The sequence below is a fragment of the Ceratotherium simum genome, chromosome 14, assembly GCF_057802395.1.
Source record: "Ceratotherium simum simum isolate JZ-2026a chromosome 14, ASM5780239v1, whole genome shotgun sequence".
In the NCBI taxonomy this organism is placed as follows: domain Eukaryota; kingdom Metazoa; phylum Chordata; class Mammalia; order Perissodactyla; family Rhinocerotidae; genus Ceratotherium; species Ceratotherium simum.
The window spans coordinates 12,816,523-12,835,948 of NC_141913.1; the positions used below are offsets into that span (position 1 = coordinate 12,816,523).

At 38.1% G+C, this 19,426-nt stretch overlaps 1 protein-coding gene across 1 annotated transcript in view; it reads left to right on the plus strand.

Annotated features, from left to right (window-relative positions):
* Positions 1–19,426, plus strand: part of NDC80 (NDC80 kinetochore complex component) — a 46,832-nt gene that overhangs the window by 12,357 nt on the left and 15,049 nt on the right. The window contains exons 7-12 of the mRNA XM_004421024.3: positions 4,506–4,595; positions 7,088–7,181; positions 8,561–8,667; positions 9,420–9,564; positions 12,432–12,637; positions 17,808–17,960. Of these exons, the coding sequence (XP_004421081.1) occupies positions 4,506–4,595; positions 7,088–7,181; positions 8,561–8,667; positions 9,420–9,564; positions 12,432–12,637; positions 17,808–17,960 (795 nt within the window). The remainder of the gene's footprint in view (positions 1–4,505; positions 4,596–7,087; positions 7,182–8,560; positions 8,668–9,419; positions 9,565–12,431; positions 12,638–17,807; positions 17,961–19,426) is intronic.

A 19,426-nucleotide genomic window follows, 5' to 3' on the forward strand; every position in this document is an offset into this window, starting at 1 on the left:
TCTCCATTGTATGTTCTTGGCTCCTTTGTCAAAGATTAGCTGTCCATAGATGTGTGGGTTTATTTCTGGGCTTTCGATTCTATTCCATTGATCTGTGTGTCTGTTTTTGTGCCAGTACCATGCTGTTTTGGTTACTATAGCTTTGTAGTATATTTTGAAATCAGGGTGTGTGATACCTCCAGCTTTGCTCTTTTTTCTCAGGATTCCTTTACCTATTTGAGGTCTTTTGTTGTTCCATATAAATTTTAGGATTCTTTGTTCTATTTCTGTGAAAAATGTTGTTGGAACTTTGATAGGGATTGCATTGAATCTATAGATTGCTTTAGGAAGTATGGACATCTTAACTATGTTAATTCTTCCAATCCAAGATCAGCTCTATGATTTCTGTTTGATTTTTTTTTTTTTTTTGAGGCGTTGGGTTTCTTTGTTTAACTTCTTTTGTTCATGCATTGTTTTCCTAATTTCATTTAGTTGTCTATGTGTTCTTGTAGTTCACTAAACATCCTTAAGAGGATTATTCTGAATTAGATTGTTCATAGATCTCCATTTCTTTAGGGTCAGTTATTGGAGCTTTATTAGTTTCCTTTGGTAGTGTCATGTTTACCTGATTTTTCATGATCCTTGATTCCTTACATTGGCATCTGTGCATTTGAGTGAGCGATCTCCTCTTCAGGACTTTACAAGTTCGCTTTGGCAGAAACAGTTCTTCCAGCAGTCAACTCAGTTTGGATTTCTGGACGTGTCAGCGGGTAATGTCCTTGGGCAGGTGGGGCTTGCTTATTTAGGGTCTATTTTTGGGTGAGATCACTGCCTGAGCTCTGAGATCTGAGGTGTGGGGGTGGTGTCACGGGCTGAAAACAGTTGGATAAGACTGCTGGGTTGGTTCCCTGCCCAAGCAAGGCTGTAGGATGGACTCCATGGTTTCCTGGGTTCTCTAGTCAGGCTTCCTAGATAATTGGGACTGGGTAATATACTCAGCAGTAAGCAGGGCTATGAATTAGCTTCCCTGCCCTGGCAGAGCATCAGAACAGCCCCAAAGCCTGCATGGCTCATTGTTTGGGATCCCAAATCAAGCAAGAATATGCACTGAATTCTCTGGCCAGAAGGAGCCACCAGTTTTGCTCTGCAGGTGGTGAAAGCCATGGGCTGTGCTCTCTCTTCAAGTGCCACTGTAAGTGGGCTAAACAGCCTCCCTGTGCTCTGCTTAGGTTCCCTGGTCATGCGGGCTAAAGGCTGTAAAAAGCATTGGATGGGACTACAACTTAGTTTCCCTGCCCGGGAGGGCTCCCCATACATGCTCCAAGGCTGGCGAAGCTCTCGTTTAGAGATCAAATTAGGTAGAACTGGAGGCCGTCCCAGTAGCATAGTGGTTAAGTTCACGCACTCTGCTTCAGTGGCCCAGGTTTCGCGGGTTCAGAACCTGGACACAGACCTATGCATCACTTCTCAAGCCATGCTGTAGTAGGTGTCCCACATACAAAAAGTAGAGGAAGATGGGCACGGATGTTAGCCCAGGGCCAATCTTCCTTAGCAAAAAGAGGAGGATTGGCAACAGATGTTAGCTCAGGGCTAATCTTCCTCACACACACACAAAAAAAATTAGGTAGAACTATGCACCAAGTTCCCTGGCTTGACAGGCCACCATCCTAGCCCTGCAGATGATAGGGCTGCCAGCCAGGTTCTCCGTTTAAGTGCCACTCTCGGAGTTGTAGGATAGGCTACACGGGTTTCTGGAAGCTCTGGTTAGGTTTCTTAGCCAGGTCAGGCTGGAGGCTGTATTCAGCTTTGGACAGGACTATAAATTAGCTTCCCTCCTGGGTTGGGGCTGCAAAACAGGTCCCACAGCTGGCAAGGCTCTTTGGGAATCAAATCAGACGGAATTGCATGTTAAGCTCCCTGGATAATGGGGCCACCATCTTGGCTTTGCAGGCACATAGCCTCTGGCCAAGTTCTTTGCTCAAGTGCCACTGTAATCAGGGCTGCAGGGTGGGCGACAGATTCCTGTGAGATCTGGTTAGGTTTCTGGGTTAGCAAGGTTGGAGGCTGTATTCAGCAGTGGGCAGGGCTATGGATTAGCTTCGCTGCCTGGGAGAGGGTTGGGGGGACAGAACAGGCCCCAAGGCTGGCAAAACTCTTGTTGGGGAGGTAATCAGCCAGACCTGTGCACCAAACTCTCTGGCAGATGGGTCACTGGCTTGGCTCTGCAGATGAGCAGAGCTGCCAGCCAGGTTTTCTGTCTGGCAGGACCAAAAGCTACACTGAGCAGTAGATGGGGTTATGAATTAGGTCCCTTGCCGGGATGGAGCGGGAAAACAGGCTCCAAGGCAGACAAGGTTCTCTGTTTGTGGTGTAGACTTCAGCTGACCCATGCCCCAAGTTTCCTGTCCAAATGGGGCCACTGGTTTTGCTCTGTGGACAATTAGCTCTGCCTGCTTGGCTCTTCGCTCTAGTGTTTCTGGGCTAAGCTGCTTAGCAGTGTTCCAGCCAGGCTTCTGGTCGGGTGGGATTCAGAGCTACACTCAGCAGTAGGGGGTGCTATGTATTAGTTTCCTACCTGGGCAGAGGGGCAGACCAGGCTCCAGGGCCACCAAGGCTCCTTGAGGTCCTAAATCAGGCAGATCTGTGCCTCGCCAAGTTCCCTGGTCAGACCATCACTGTCTTGGCTCTATAGATGAGCAAAGCCACTGGTTGGGACCACTACTTGGGCGATGCAAGTTGGAACTTGGTCTGCCAAGATCCAAATACTAGTTGCTGCAAGCCCCTCTACCCTCTTTCACAATCCAATTCCCAGTGATCAAGCCTCAGAGATTCCCCCGAAATCCTGGTGAGGCGAGACCAGAAGGGACCCACAACGCTGGAGGAACTGGATGTCCACCCTGGGCTCTCTTCCCACTGGAGGAATCGGAGGCTCAGGGGTACCCTCTCGGTTCAGTGCTGCCAGGCCTGAGGGAGGGGCCATGGGGTCAGCGTGTAGCCCCTCATCTTACCCTTCCTATGTGGTCCATCTCGATCTCTGTGGTGCATGGGGGTGCTTCAGCCTCACCCCTGTGTTCTAGGATTTTCACTGTGGTACTTTGTCGGTGAATAGTTGTCAGTTGCTCTTGTGAAGAGAAGCGAAGTCGGGAATGATCTATTTCACCATTTTGGTGACTTTACCCCCTTCACAGTTTTGAATTGTCACCGATATATTCTTAAACCTATTTCTCTCCTCTGTTTTCCTATCCCTGCATCATGACCATTCTAATTCCTATAGCTTTCTAATATATTTTGTCTAGCAGAGGAAGACTTATTGCTTTTCACAATTTTCCCAGCTATTCTCTCTCTTTAAATTATTTTTTCAAAATCCAAGAGGTATCTTGTTGCGATTATTTTTATTGTTATGGCATTGAACTCATAGATATATCGGGGAGAGCTTGCCATCTTGACAATATTTAGTCTTGTCATTTGGGAAAGTGATAAATCTCTCTTTAATTCATATCTCTTGCTCTCAGTAAAATTTTGTGGTTTTCTTCATATCAGTCAACACATTTTTGTTAAGTGGATTCCATGTGTTTTGTTTCTACTATGCACAGGCTTTTTCCTTTTTTTTTTTTTTAATTTTATTTCTAAGGTTATTGCTAAGGTTTTCTTCATATCAGTCAACACATTTTTGTTAAGTGGATTCCATGTGTTTTGTTTCTACTATGCACAGGCTTTTTCCTTTTTTTTTTTTTTAATTTTATTTCTAAGGTTATTTTTGTATTTACTGCCCTTATTGAATTACCTTATTACTACTGTTCTCGGTTGATTTCTATTACTACCACTGTTTTCAAATGAAATATTTTCTGTTTTGTTGTTTAGTTATGATATATTCAGATAGAAGGTAATGTTTTTCATGTTGACGTTTATTCATCTATTTCTAATTTTTATCAAAAATGATCCTTGAAGGTTATCATATGCTTTTGCAGGCTCTATTGAGATTATTGTTTTTCTCTTGGCATATTCATGATATATTGGTTCCCTAATAGCATTTATCTATTGTTTATTATTCCTTTGCTATACTCTTGAATTCAGTTTGTTAATGTTTTATAAATAAAGTTTTATTTCTTCCCTCACTCCCAGTATGCCTCCTAGCACAAAGCTTAGCACATTATAGATCCTTATTACAGTGTTTGAGTGATAGGAGTTTCACCAAAGTTACCCTCTCTCCTGTACTAAGGAGCATGAATAGGAGCTCCAAGAGCTCCAGGTTAGCTTTTTGGTTAGTAATCAAAGTGGGCTAGGGCCTTACTTATCTCAGATCCCTCTGAGCCCATCCTTTTTTAATCCTAAAGGATTTAGTTACTAAAATATCGAAAGGATTATATTGTAAGGCTCAATAAAATAACCTCTAAAGAGACTTTCAGTCATGCAATAATGCAAATGCTTCTAAAAGTGATGCTAAAAACAAATTTGATAAAACATGAAAGCTATGTGTTTTTCTCATAAACTTAATCAACTTAATGTGTTGCTTGTGTACGAATTAGTTACATACTGCCATGAAAGAAAGCTCACCTTTATTTGATGATGGACAGCCTTGGGGAGAAGAAACTGAAGATGGAATTATGCACAATAAGGTACTTTACATAACCATAAACATTAGAGTTATCCTGATATTATTAACTAAATGTGTCACTATTGAAATTAATATATTGTTTTGTAGAGCATGTCTTTTCGCTTCCTGAAAAACTTCTAAAATTGATTTTTTAAAATATAAGTCTGTGTATTTACTCTTGGAGTCACATTGTAATTTCCTAAAATTGACTAGGCACAGAAATTTGAAAATGTTAACTAAGTAAAAAATGCAAGGCAATTAGAATTAAATCGTAACATGTTAATTGTTGTATGTATAGATGTAACATTTCTTTTCCTCCCCTATTTTTTAGAATGTAGATATCAATACTGGCAACATTTTTTAATATAATTCTTTGTCAATACAAAATATAATAGATTGGGTCTTAAAATATTGCATTTGGATTTTTTTTTGTTAGTTTTCACTTGGCCGTTTTCATTTGGCCTTTTTGTTTGTTTGTTTGTTGTTTTTGGGTTTTTTTTGTGAGGAAGATCAGCCCTGTGCTAACATCTGCCAATCCTCCTGTTTTTTTTTGCTGAGGAAGACTGGCCCTGGGCTAACATCCGTGCCCATCTTCCTCCACTTTATATGGGACGCCACCACAGCATGGCTTGCCAAGCAGTGCGTTGGTGCGCACCCGGTATCTGAACCAGCGAACCCCAGGCCACCGCAGCAGAGCACGTGCACTTAACCGCTTGCGCCACCCGGCTGGCCCCTCATTTGGCCTTGTTGTTAGGCATATTAACCCTTAGATCAGAGTTGCCACTTCCAAAGTGATTGAGATAAAAGTAAACAGATGGTCTAAATTGGTTCCCAAACCATACTGTATAGGAATTTAAACTATGTAACTAACCCCACTCTATTCCTAAAATACACAAATTTATATATCCAGCTGGAGGAATAAATTTAGTGCAAATTCCTAATTTAAAATCAGTCCAAATTCCTTGGACTAACTCCAAGGAATAAATTTATAATGTTGAGATTAAACACTAATGTCCCCTAGTGTATGTAAAAGACCAGTCACTCTGCCAGGTGCCTAAGAAGAAAAACCATTTTCTGCTCTAATTCTAATCTTCACTCTTTGGAGCATTTGTCATAAAAAGAAAGTAGAAATAACTTTGGTCTCATCTTTTATTACTACGTGGGAAATAGTTCAAAGATATGTCAACTGACTGGCGTGGTATCATTGCTTTTTTTCCTTTTTTCCCAAAGAATAACCATGTCCCTTTACTACCTCAGCAGTGATCCCTGCAGAAGAAGCAGCTAGAAAGCCTTTGATCCTACTCTTGAGAGAATTCTCCTCCCATGTTGCAATATGTGTGCTGGACTAGATTTATTTATATCTCAGTTTTCACCCAAGTACAATTACACCACCACCTAATTAAATATTAAATTTCTTGACGTTCACCCTAAAGGCTTAAACCAGTAAAAGTTAATCTTGCTAGTTTAACTATTATTTCAGGTGACAATATTTAGAGAAGCACTTTGGAAACTATAAAGTGCTATTTTTAATTAAAGAGAGTTATCAAAGTATCCAACTTGACTGGATTCTGAGCCTCAGCTTTGTGGGTCCCGAAACTTGATTTTCTTTTAAATCTGCGAAATCAAAATTGACCTAGCTTAAGGAGACTGATTCACTCTTTCCAAATATATAAGAGACTGATCTGAAGTAGAATGAATGTATTACTTTACCATCAGTGGTCCACCTTTCCAGTTGAAGGAATACTCATACTGCCTATTCAGGGTACCCCTTCTGTGTCAACCCAGTAATGAGAAGGTTGCTTAGTAAGCAGAGAATCAGTGCAAAGGGAACCGGTTTGTCTTGAGGGATATTTATTTCATGTAGGCTATGGAAAATTCTGATCAGCCATCCTTGCCTCCTAACAAAGTATGCATCGTCAGTGACCAAAACACCTCATAACTGCAAGATATAGTGTTACTTTCTCTTGGATAAATATTAAGATTGCTAGTATTCTACTGTTTAGATCTCTCCTAACCCTGCCACTTTTTAGCCTGAAGTTACAATGTAATTACAGCCTTTATTAATTAGGTTCTGGTTTTCACAACTAGATCTGCGGTTTAATTGGACTTAGATGATCAGCAATTTATTTAAATTTCTCGTAAGGTAGAATTATCCCTAAAGAAGATTAAGTTTGTGCATTTTATGTTGAATTATATTTGTTAATAAGCTTCCTTATTTGACCTTCTCAAAATTCTGAAGGTATGGTTTCTTTACTTTTTACTAAAAGTCACCTCTATCCAAATTTAAGTGTTATTTTCATCTTCGTTATTCACGTTAGAAGCAGCAGAATGAGTAAGTCTGTGCAGCGTAATTAATGATAAACCCTAGATTATCTCTCTTTTATAGGAGTTCATATAGCTACTTAGTATTCCTGACTTTTTATTTTTTTAATTCAGATTTAAATTTCCACTTAGTAAAGTGAGACTAAGTAGAGAATCATGGCTTTGTTTTTTAAATCTGCTTAACCCAATCAGTTGTTTTTGGACTACACCATAAAATGCTATGAGAGTTTCATGACTGGTGCCGACAGCTTTGAAGAGATGAATGCAGAGTTGCAGTCAAAGCTGAGTAAGTGTTCCCATTCCTAGTGTGCTTGCTCTTCGTCATTTGTTTAACTTTGTTCATAGAGTTGTAACTTATCTTACCATGCCCAATGTTTATATGAGCTACTCACTTTAACTGCATTTAGATGCCTACTGATTTTTATCTTCATTGTTTCTTTGGTGGAGAGAAGTAATAATTAAGCAGAAAGAATACTGGTGTTGGAGTCAGACCTGAGGCATAGCCCTTTACTGGCTGTGTGACCTTAACGAACTACTCAACTTGTCTGATAAAGTTTTGCAAGATTAGATGGCCATATATATTAAGTATCAAACCTGCTACAGAGAAGCACGGATGATAATCAGCAAATGTTATTCCTCTTGGGGGATAATTTCCCTGTGATATCCTTGCTTTACTCTTTGAGAAATTAAAGCACCAATTAGTCAAAAGACCAAAGGTCTCTTTCAAAATTTTTGGCAGAAAGTTAATGGGCCATTATTTTTCCAAAGAAAGAAATTCTTTATTTCTCTACTCAGCTATAATCTAGTGACGTTGAGTATTTACTGGCTAACTCTAAATGTTCCAGAGGTATTATTTTACATTGCTGTTCCTTTTATTGAAATAGTCTTGTATATAAAATGCCGGAGTGATAGATAAAATAGATAAATTTAAGATGTGTAAAGCTATTCCTCCAAAGACAATGGAATCAATCAAAACAGGAGAATATCACCTTGCCACTATTAGCACAAAGGGTGAAAGCATTCCCTCATGTTCCCATGGGTTATACCTTCCCGAAGAGTAACGAGGATAATTTCAGCTTGTCCACATGAGAAAGAGAGCAAGGTAAATGATGTTGTTTTAAAAGAGGAAAATTCGTAGTGATCTAGATAATTTCAGCTTGTCCACATGAGAAAGAGAGCAAGGTAAATGATGTTGTTTTAAAAGAGGAAAATTCGTAGTGATCTAATACCCAAAGCATCTAGTGAGTTCTTTGATATTTCTGTTTATAATTAAGCATATAAATGGTATTCATTTATTTAAACAATACTTATTGTATACCTACTGTATTCTAGCCACCATTTAGGCACTGAGGATACAAAGATGAAAAAGAAGTCAAGATCTCTGCCCTTATGAGCTTACATTTTATTAGTCAGAGACAATAATTAAATGAACAACTATGAGTCAAATGGTGATAAGTGCTATGGAGAAAAATAAAGCAGGATAAGGAGGTAGAGAGTGTAGTGAAGGGAAGGGTTTGCTATTTTAGGGAGGGTAAGATATCCTTCATTGATAGTGTTTTGAGCAAAGACCAGAAGGAAATGAGGGAGAAAGCAATGGTGAAAACATGGGAAAGAATGTTCTAGACAGATTTGAGATCTTATAAAGTTTTTGGGTTTTGTCTCCAGAGGATTTATTTAATGTAGATGCTTCCAAGCTGGAATCATTAGCAGCAAAAAACAAAGCATTGAATGAACAGATTGCAAGACTGGAACAAGAAAGAGAAAAAGAACCGGTTAGTAAACATGCTTATCTTCAGTAGGCATACACACTTACTTAGCTCTTTTGGACTCTTGGGTCTCCTTAGAGAATACCAGCTGTTTCTTTATCAAAAAATTTTTTTAAAAAAATATGTTAACGAAATAAACTTCTTAAAAGTTAAAATTTTTTACATAGGACAGAACTCCCAATGAAAACATGTTTGGTATCTCTGGAGCTTTGTTTTCCCTTGTGATCTATCAGTCTTGAACTAATGGTGTTCAGAATATGATGAAAGAGTCTTACCTATTTACATAAGACCAAAAAGATCTTCTGAAAAGTCCCCACGTTATATGCTTCTAGGGAGTGCTATTTATAAGAGGCCCTGAGTTTTGTAGTTAGTGAAAAGGGAATGGTAATAAGTGGGTTTATATAATATATTGTATCCTAAGGGCTTTCTAAAAGTTAAATGATAATATCCAGTTATCTAATTTTATTTTGTATATTATATTACTGAAGCGCCCAGACTATTCTGTAAAATATCAGATTTTATATGTTTGTGCTTTTTTATTCTGGCCCTTGACTTTTTTCTATCCCAAACTGATTTCTTGAAAAGTACATCTTCTTAATTAGGTAATAGTAATAAAGTCGCCTTTTGGTTCTTTTGACTCCCTCTAAAAGGGAAAAGAAGACTCTAATTTACCTTTCTCTAATATTGCTGTACTTTTAAGTAAAGTATGGAATGATTATTGATGAGAATAACTAATTTAATGTTCTTTTCTTTTAAAGAATCGTCTAGAGTCATTGAGAAAACTGAAAGCTTCCTTACAAGCAGATGTTCAAAAATATCAGGCATACATGAGCAATTTGGAGTCTCATTCCGCCATTCTTGACCAGAAATTGAATGGTCTCGATGAAGAAATTTCTCGAGTAGGTAAGCACAACTAATGCTAGAAGAGGTCATTCAGAGTCGGATAGGGATATGTGTGGGATTTATCACATAGAAACAGCTTTTTCATCTATGTCTTTTTTCCTTTAATGGCAAATGGCTGTAGCAGGCTACCAAGTTTTCAGTGCCTTCTATATTAGTTTTCTGAGGCTGCTGTAACAGTACTTGGTGACTTAAAACAACAGAAATTTATTCACTCACAGTTCTGAAGGCTAGAAGTTCGAAATCCAGCAGGGCCACACTTCCTCCGAGGACTCGCAGGGAGAATCCATTCCTTGCCTCTTCCAGCTTCTGGTGTCTGATGGCATTCCTGAGCTTGTGGCCTTGTCACTCCAATCTCTGCCTCTGTCCTCACATTGCCTTCTCTGTCTCTCTCTCCTCTTTTTTTTTTTTTTTTTTTTTTTTTTTTTTGTGAGGAGATCAGCCCTGTGCTAACATCCGCCAATCCTCCTCTTTTTTTGCTGAGGAAGACGGCCCTGGGCTAACATCTGTGCCCATCTTCCTCCACTTTATATGGGACACCGCCACAGCATGGCTTGCCAAGCAGTGTGTCGGTGCGCGCCCAGGATCCGAACCAGCGAACCCCGGGCCACCGCAGCGGAGCGCGCGCACTTAACCACTTGCGCCACCTGGCCGGCCCCTCTCTCTCTCCTCTTTTGTCTGTGTTAATTTCTCTCTGCCTCTATCTTTTAAGGACGTTTATGATGGCATTTAGGGCCCACCCAGATAATCCAGAGTAATCTCATCTCAAAATACTTAATTTAATCACATCTGCAAAACCTCTTTTCCAAATAAGGTAATGTTTACAAATTCCGCGGATTAGGACTTCACATCTTTAGGTGGCCATTATTCAACCTACTACACCTTCTGAGATGTTTTCAGGCACCTGGCTTTTTGAAGCCAAAAGGGATCTAACCTAAGAACATATGCTGAATATAAATATATATTCTATTCCACCTTGTAGTTAATAAGCCAGCTTCTTAAATCTCTGCTGGCCTCAGTCTACTATAATTTTCTTATCCTCCATCACTACCTCCTAAGCTACTCTGCAGCTTATGCTGATTGAAAATAAGATGAAAAGATGCAAGTACTACAATTCTTTGGAAGCAAAAGTCCAACTAAAGAAAGCTTGTTTATATTGTGTGTTCCTAACATTTTCATAAACACATACCAATCTTAATCATAAAACTCTGAAAATACTGTGGCACATGAATTGATTGGTATTTCTCTGGTGCCAGAAGGAGAGGAAATGTCTCTGGTGCCAGAAGGAGAGGAAACGAAGGTATCTACAAATTGCAGGGCTTTTGGACTGCAGCTTACAAAATAAAAACTGTGTGGACCTACTACGCTATTTTCCCACATCTTTACCTGCTTCAATTTTATTCTTTTAGGATTTTAAAGCTATGTCTGTTCCACATAGGAGTTGTGTAGATAGTCCTTAAGATGTTTGCTTTAACTCTTAGTCTATAGAATATTGATCATCTGTCAAGTCAGGGATAATAATTATCCAGGTTATTTGCTGAATTGGTTTATTTTTTTCCAAATAACTCTGACTACATATATTAGATTTGTTCTGAATCAACTCTTTAAATAGTTTACACTTGGCCCCTAATGTTTGTTCTCCATGATGGCAAGGAACCATAGACTCATTTCCTATTATAGCGATGTTTGTAATGCAGTTAAATCAATACCATATAATTTTAATACTTTATCTTTCTTATTGGTATTTAGTCAAGAGAATTTTCACGCTTCCTACTTTTGTATTTTTTTCCAATAATTGCAAACTGAGTAGATGAGAGAGAAATACTTCAGCAACGATTTGCCGGTCCAGAGTGATTTAGTTTGAAATAATAATTTGATAACTGTTAACCTAAGATGTTTTTATTCTGCGTGTTTTAACTTTCTTGATTATTTAAAGCCGTTTATAGCCAAGAGTGAATGAGACATTTGAACTCTATAGAAATCGTACATTGTGGATTTTTTGTGCAGATTCCTGTAATAAATGTATAGTTTTACTTAGACCAACCATTAATTTATTTTTATTTTGAGCTCAGGTGGGAGTTTCCCAACTACAGTGCTACGACTGGGTTATAACAAAGGCACGATCTTGATCCTCTCAGCACTCAGGATGATTCTCTTGGCACGTTTGGTCATGAGCGTCCTCATCCATTTATCCCAGCCTGCTTAAAAATACTGTCATATTTTTTATAAACTATGAGTCACAAAAGGTTGGAAAATTCTATTCTATGTAACCCCAAATATTTTAAACCTTGGCTGATAATTTGCTGTTTGTATGTACCATTTTCTCTTGGTACAATATAGTCATTCTTGATTACAAATTTTGGTAAATAGACAAAGCAAGAACCTAACCTTTATGGTTGTTTAATATCTGATGAAACTGATATTGAAAATATCAGTGAAGTAAGAATAACCTGATGTATTTTAATATAAATATTTTATGTTTGTGAAAAACTTGTGGATTTTCTGACTTATTGCAGAGAATCATGCAGGAGTATTAAAAGCTTTTGAACTGAACACTGACAGACTATCTCTGTTAAGTGTAATGATTCTTAATCATAATCATTATGTGTGGGGCCATATTTTTTTCATGTAGCACTTTCTGAAAACTATAGCAAGCCAGTAGGGAAATAAGTTTCTAACATAAAACTTTAATTGTATCATCTTTCAAGAATGTTGTTAACAAAGTGGAATCAAACAGAATTATCCAAAAAAAGAAGAGAAAAATATATATGTACATAACTTGGAAATTTAGACATCTTAACTCTATTAAGTAATGGCTTCAATTTCTTTGTAGGAATTGAAGGAACTTAAATTTATTTTTTTCAATGCAGAACTAGAATGTGAAACAATGAAACAGGAGAATACTCGACTACAGAATATTGTTGATAACCAGAAGTACTCAGTTGCGGACATTGAGAGAATAAATCATGAAAGAAATGAATTGCAGCAGACCATTAATAAATTAACCAAGGACCTGGAAGCTGAACAACAGCAGTTGTGGAATGAGGAGCTAAAATATGCCAGAGGCAAAGAGGCGGTATGTCATACCATTTCCAGAGTGGCAACTCATCAGAGCTCACTTTTGTTGAGGTCTATTCCTATTAAGAAGAGCTGAGTGGGTAGAATAAATTGGCTAGAGGTAAAATTTTTTAGCATTGACATTCTGCTAAAATAAACTCATCCCTTTATGTCAATTCAGCAACATCCCAATTTCTCTCAGTCAAATTTAAGGTGGTTCACTAACAGTGAACCAACAAATTCGCAAAGAAGTCTCTAAGGCTGTGAAAATAACTTTCATAAAGCCCCTGCCTTTTATTCTAGAAGAGGATATGAGTCACCTCTTCATTTACCTATTCACTACTGAAACACTTATTTAACAACTGCTATGTGCCTCTTAACCATGCTGGGCATAGAGGAAATAAAGATAAAAAGGCATAGACTCTCCCCTCAAGAAACTTCCAGGGCCGGCCCCATGGCTTAGTGGTTAAGTGCACGTGCTCTGCTACTGGCGGCCCAGGTTCGGATCCCGAGCGCACACCGATGCACCGCTTCTCCAGCCATGCTGAGGCCGCATCCCACATACAGCAACTAGAAGGATGTGAACTATGACATACAACTATCTACTGGTGCTTTGGGGAAAAAAAAGGGGGGGAGGATTGGCAGTAGATGTTAGCTCAGAGCCGGTCTTCCTCAGCAAAAAGAGGAGGATTAGCATGCATGTTAGCTCAGGGCTGATCTTCTTCACAAAAAAAAAAAAGAAAAGAAACTTCCAGTCTAGTTGATACTTTTCTACCATGAGATCAGACCTCCAACAGATGTTTGCACAGGGTCCTGAGGAAGCATATAGTATACCTAACCAGATTTATTGTCAATGGTGTGGGGAGATGGATGAGGTAGTTTTTAGAAAGGCTTCGTTGAAGAGATAACACCTGAACTGAATTGAGAAGAATTAGCATGGCAAGGGTAGGGGAGTCAGCAAACGAAGTATTTGGGAAAGCTCAGAGAGAAAAGAGCATGATGCACTCTGGTATCGTAAGCTTTTCAAATGGCTGGAGCTTAATAGCAAGGGATGGGGGCACATAGCAAAAGATGGCATCAAGGGATCAAGGGATAAGCATAGACCAGATGGTGAAGATCCTTTTCATGTTTAGAAGTTTAGACTTTATCCTGAAAGCTCCAAGAAGCCGTTAAAATTTTTAAACAGATATGATTACATTTCAGAAAAATCTCATTTTTGGTAATGTGAAAAATCGATTGGAAGGGAGCAAAATAGTCGGATAAGGATCTGTGGCAGTAATGTGGTAGAAATTACAAGCTGAATTTAGATAATGCTAGTGGAGATTCAAAGATGTGAGTAAATTCTGACAATTAGGAGGTAGAGTGAATAAGGCTTGATGAAAGAAAGGAGAACAGTCAGTGTCTGGCTTGGGCGATGGGGCAAGCAGTAGTACCACTCATTCAGGAATAGAAGAGAAGAAGTTGCGAGTCCGGAATGGGGATGGTATGCTGAACCTGTTGTGTCCAAGGGGCATCCAAGTGAAAATAACTAATAAGCTATTGTTATATGGGGCTGGACCTCAGCATAAAATATCTGAGTTTGTAACATAGATTTGGTAAAAATCAGTATGCATTGTGATTGATGTATTACAAGCCACAAGGGTAGATGAATTCACCAAGGAAGAATGCATAGAAGGAAGATAGAACTCTGAGAACACCAGCATCTTAGAGTAAAGAAAGTCCCCTTAAGAGAGGCCTAAAAGGAAACTGAGGACTAGAGAGAGATCAAGAGAATAGAAGCTGAGAGAGGAAAGAGTCAGGAAGGAATTAGCAGTGTCAAATGCAGTAAGAGGATTAAAGTTTCTGTCAGATTCAGTAGCAGCAGTCACTAGTGACCTGCATCAGAACCAAATTGACTTCATTTTAATTTTATAAGTACTACATTCATTATCATCTTAGCCAACATTGTTGAAAGTGGGCTTACTGACCATATGAATTTCTAGATATTAAAGTTTATCCTGATTTTTGTTAGCAATCTTTTATAAATGTTCTATACTTCTGCCTTACTTAGCTATACACTATTTACTCTTGCTTTTAAATGTTGCTCTCAGTACACATGAACTTTTTCTTAATGATTCAGCATAATCATGGACATGACACCAGTGTATTCTAAAACAATATAATAAGTTAACAGTTGTCTAGGAACATTTTTCCTATCATATAGTTCCAACAGTGATCTTTTCTGCTGTTACAGTATTTGCATTCCTAAGAAAACTTATGTAAGTTAAGACTTTTCTTTTTTTCAGAAAAGGTAAGAAAGCATGTCTTTAAAAAGGCTTTTTTTTTTTTTGATGAAGAAAAACAGACTAGAGAGTTTCAGACTTAAATTTTGGTTTGAAGTTTTTCGCCGTAGTATTTTCAGTTATAATGTTTGTTCATTGGTAGGTGTAGTTCTAAAATTTAAACCTCACTGAGAAAAATTTAGTCTATATCTTTTGCTCCAAAAGTAATGGGGTTTTTTTGTCCTATTCCTCCAGCACTTTCCTTAGTACAATTAAAATTTAAAAAGTAGTTCAAATGAAGCAGTTGTTTTTGCCTAAGGGGGCAATACTGTTTTTTCTTCCTGGTCAAATTATAAGGTACATTATAGGCATAATGCAAATACTTTCTTAGGTTTTAACTGTTTTGTATTATTCAAAATCTGTATTTTACACACCTAAATATGTAATTATTAATATGGAATGGGCAGTTGAATATGAGCAGTAAGCATTACCTCCTTTTTTGGCCGTTTCGCCATATTTTTGCTTTGCCTTAACCGTCTGTACTCCCTTATCCTCCTGACCTTCTAGGTAATCTTTGTCCCTGTGTATTAAGGAGAAAAACATACATTTATAAGAAATAGCCTGTGATGGTGATCCCAAAAGTCTTTGAACCTAGAATTTGGTAAACCTATGTTTTAGCTCTGGACTTGCCACCACATGCCTATGTGACCTCAACGTGTCATCTAACCTCTCATATCCTCAATTTCCTTATTTATAAAATGAAGTGTGGTTAGACTAGATCGGTGAATCCAAAATGAGTTATTTCAACAGATGTTAATGAATATATTTTCTCTCTAAAGCACTGTGTGGGAAAGGGGAAGTTAAGAATCTCTAGACTAGGAAAACTGAGTTTAGCTGAATTTAGCTGTGTGAATGCTATTTTTGATTGAGAGGATCAGGCTGAAAGAAGAAAATTATCTGGGAAGTAGGTAAGCAGTAGCCTAATGAGGGGCCAGAGTAGGGCCATGGACAGTGAGAAGAAAGCCTTAGGTACTGGGTAAGAGAGATATTAAAGAATAGTAACAGAATGTAAAAGTTCAATGTAAACATTTCATTAGCTTTTTTTCTGGACTAATTTTTTTTTTTTTTTTTTTTTTGGTGAGGAAGATTAGCCCTGAGCTAACATCTGTTGTCAGTCCTCCTCTTTTTGCTGAGGAAGATTGGCACTGGGATAACATCTGTGCCCATCTTCCTCTACTTTATATATGGGACACCTGCCACAGCATGGCTTGACAAGAAGTGCATAGATCCACACCCGGGATCTGAACCTGCAAACCCTGGGCAGCTGAAGTGGAGCGCGGGAACTTAACCACTACACCACCGGGCTGGCCCCTGGACTAATTTTTATTCTGCATGCCACCTCTGACTCGTAATAGCCTTCTGGAGCTCTATGATGAGATAGACATTGAGGCTACATCTGGACTCATCATGAAAGTGTGATCGATTTTCACTGTCTGAAATGGTTGTGAGAAGGAGAAATGTGCCACATATTTGCTCTCTCTGCAGTTAAGCATGATAAAGTGCATGGGCTTGTGAAAGCTGTTTTCAGTAGATACATAAAATGCTAGAGAAGAACAGAAGAAACTACCCTTAGGACTATTTAGTGTAACGACAAATAGGCCCACATACCTTAACAGTCCCTTGAGAGCTACTATATTACAAATTATAGTTATTGAAATGATTTCCTGATTCATGAATAAGAAATCCTAAATTTAATATATATGTAGTATTGCTTTTGAGAGCTGATAAATTTTTAGAAATTGCAAATTAAGCAAATTCTAGTGGGTGCTCTTGCCTCTGCATTCTTTCACTCAAAGTATTCCTTTTTATGGATAGGTAACAGCAGTGAGGAACTAAGTGTATTAAATAGACGAAACAGTATAGAAATACATTAGCTAAACTCTGCAAATTCATTTATTTAATCAAATATCAAGTATCTACTATGTGCCCAGTACTGTTATAGGTGCTGGGGATGTAGCTGCTTTCATGGAGCTTACATTCAAGCAGTGGAGATGAAGAAATAAATAACATATGTCAGGGCATAGTAAGTGCTATGAAGAAAAATAAAGAGAATAGAGAAATTGGGGGTGGGTAGCTATATTAGAGGGAAAGCCTTTCTGATGATGTAATTTGAACAGAGCCTTGAAAGAAGGAAGGAGACCAGAAAAAGTAAAATGTGTTACTAAAGTATTTTTATCAAAACAGTTAAAATAACATTTTGAGACTTAAATGATTACATTTCACTTATTTTGGATAAATGAAATGTTTTTTGTACATTGACAGAACTAAGGTTTGTTTGTTTTTGTCTCATAATTTCTCTATCTGGCACTTTAAAAAGTGAATTTTGGGGGCCGACTCATGGTGTAGTGATTAAGTTCGACACGCTCCGCTTCAGCAGCCTGGGTTCATGGGTTCAGGTCTAGGCACAGACCTATACCACTCGTCAGCTGTGCTGTGGTGGCGACCCACATACAAAATATAGGAAGAGTGGCACAGATGTTGTTAACTCAGGGCGAATCTTCTTCAAGCAAAAAGAGGAAGATAGGTGACAAGATGTTAGCTCAGGGCAAATCTTCCTCAAAAAAAAAAAGTGACTTTTAGTTAATACCTAAATATGGACTCTTATTCTAAACTATTTGTCAGATAATGGAAGAACAGTAGTATATGCTTACTAATTAATTATAGTCTTAAAATTATCTTACAAATTTAGTGAATAAATCTTTCATTCTTTGTATTTTAAAACTGCCACCCTTACTACTAAAAAATTACTAAACTACCGAAAAATAGACATAATGTTTGTGTAAAATTACAGAAATGCCAATTGAAAATCACATGGAATGGGGCTGTTTGGATATTTTTAACATTTCTTTTTATGTTCTCTTCTTACAGATTGAAACACAATTAGCAGAGTATCACAAGTTGGCTAGAAAATTAAAACTTATTCCTAAGGGTGCTGAGAATTCCAAAGGTTATGACTTTGAAATTAAGTTTAATCCTGAAGCTGGTGCCAACTGCCTTGTCAAATACCGAGCTCAAGTTTATGTAAGTGATCATGAGCGCTTCGGAAGGTTTTTAAAAGATATGATTGATGTCTGGTTCCTATATCTGTAAGTAAGAGTTTAAACTTCAGCATGTCCATAACTCAGGACTAAACATAGAAATATAATACTGAGACTTTTTATCTTCTTCTTGGTAGTAAAAATCTCTCTATTGTCCCTTACTCTTTAAATTACAAAGCCTTTTCTTCTTCTCTACCTACTTTATCTATTCAACTATCCAATAAAAAATCTGATTATGTACAAAATAGACACCAGGATTATAAAGACAAAAATGACCTGACTCTTGCTATCAAGTTGCTACTAGTCCCCTCGGGGAAGAAAGACATAAATAAATAAATGCCATACACATGCTTTATTAGATGTCTTTACAAGGTATGGTAGCAAGATCACTTCTTCCCAGAACTGAGAGAAAAATCCTCACAGAGATGATGAACCTGGAACAAAATCTCAATAGAAGAGGTATTTATGGGAGTGGTCTATGGAAAAGAGTTTCAGGCACAAGGACACACATGAAGGCATGAAATATAATAGAACTTTAAGTAACACTAGCAGTCAGTAGTGAGAAATCAGCACCTAATTTTCAGATATGGTCAAAGATGTAATTTGGGGAGGAAAATTTTTAAATTGCTCTGTTGCAACTTCTCTATTATTCACAGATTTTAGTGTTTGAGTGGCTCCCCAAAAATGTCAGTTTTCAAAATACTTAGTTTTTGAAAGGAAGAATGTCAATGAAAGTCTAAAGCTTTTCATTTTTTCCCTTGAGAATCATTCATTCATTCAATAACTTATTTATTGAGTACATACAATATTCCATACCAGCTACGTACTGGAGATAAAATGCCCAGAAAGATACAGTCCCAACTTTCCCAAAGATTGCAATTTTTTTTTTTTTCCTGAGGAAGACTGACCCTGAGCTAACATCCATGCCCATCTTCCTCTACTTTATATGGGATGCCGGCACAGCATGGCTTGACAAGCAGTGCGTCGGTGCGCGCCGGGGATCCGAACCGGCGAACTCCGGGCTGCCGCAGCGGAGCGCGCACTCTTAACCGCTTGCGCCACCGGGCCAGGCCCTCAAAGATTGCAATTTATTAGTGGACAGACTTTGATTAAATAAAGCTAGACTCATTTTCAATAGAAAAAAAAATGCATTCAGTAAACAGTGTTTTACTCAATTGTTTCTTGAACAGTAGATAGCTAGGAAGGTAGGTAGATGGATGGGCAAGCAGACAGGCAAGCAGACAGAGTTTACTCACCACCACTTTGAATAGTTTGACATGACTGGTGCAAGAAAATAATTACCTGAATCAAATCTCTGTAGAAAAGATTACATAGTGCCAAAAGAATACAGACGCTCAGAAAAGAAGGAAAATTTTTTTCTTTGATCTCTGGAAATAGTTTTACATAATAAAAGAACAGTAAAAATAGAAATAGCATTAAAAAGGTGCA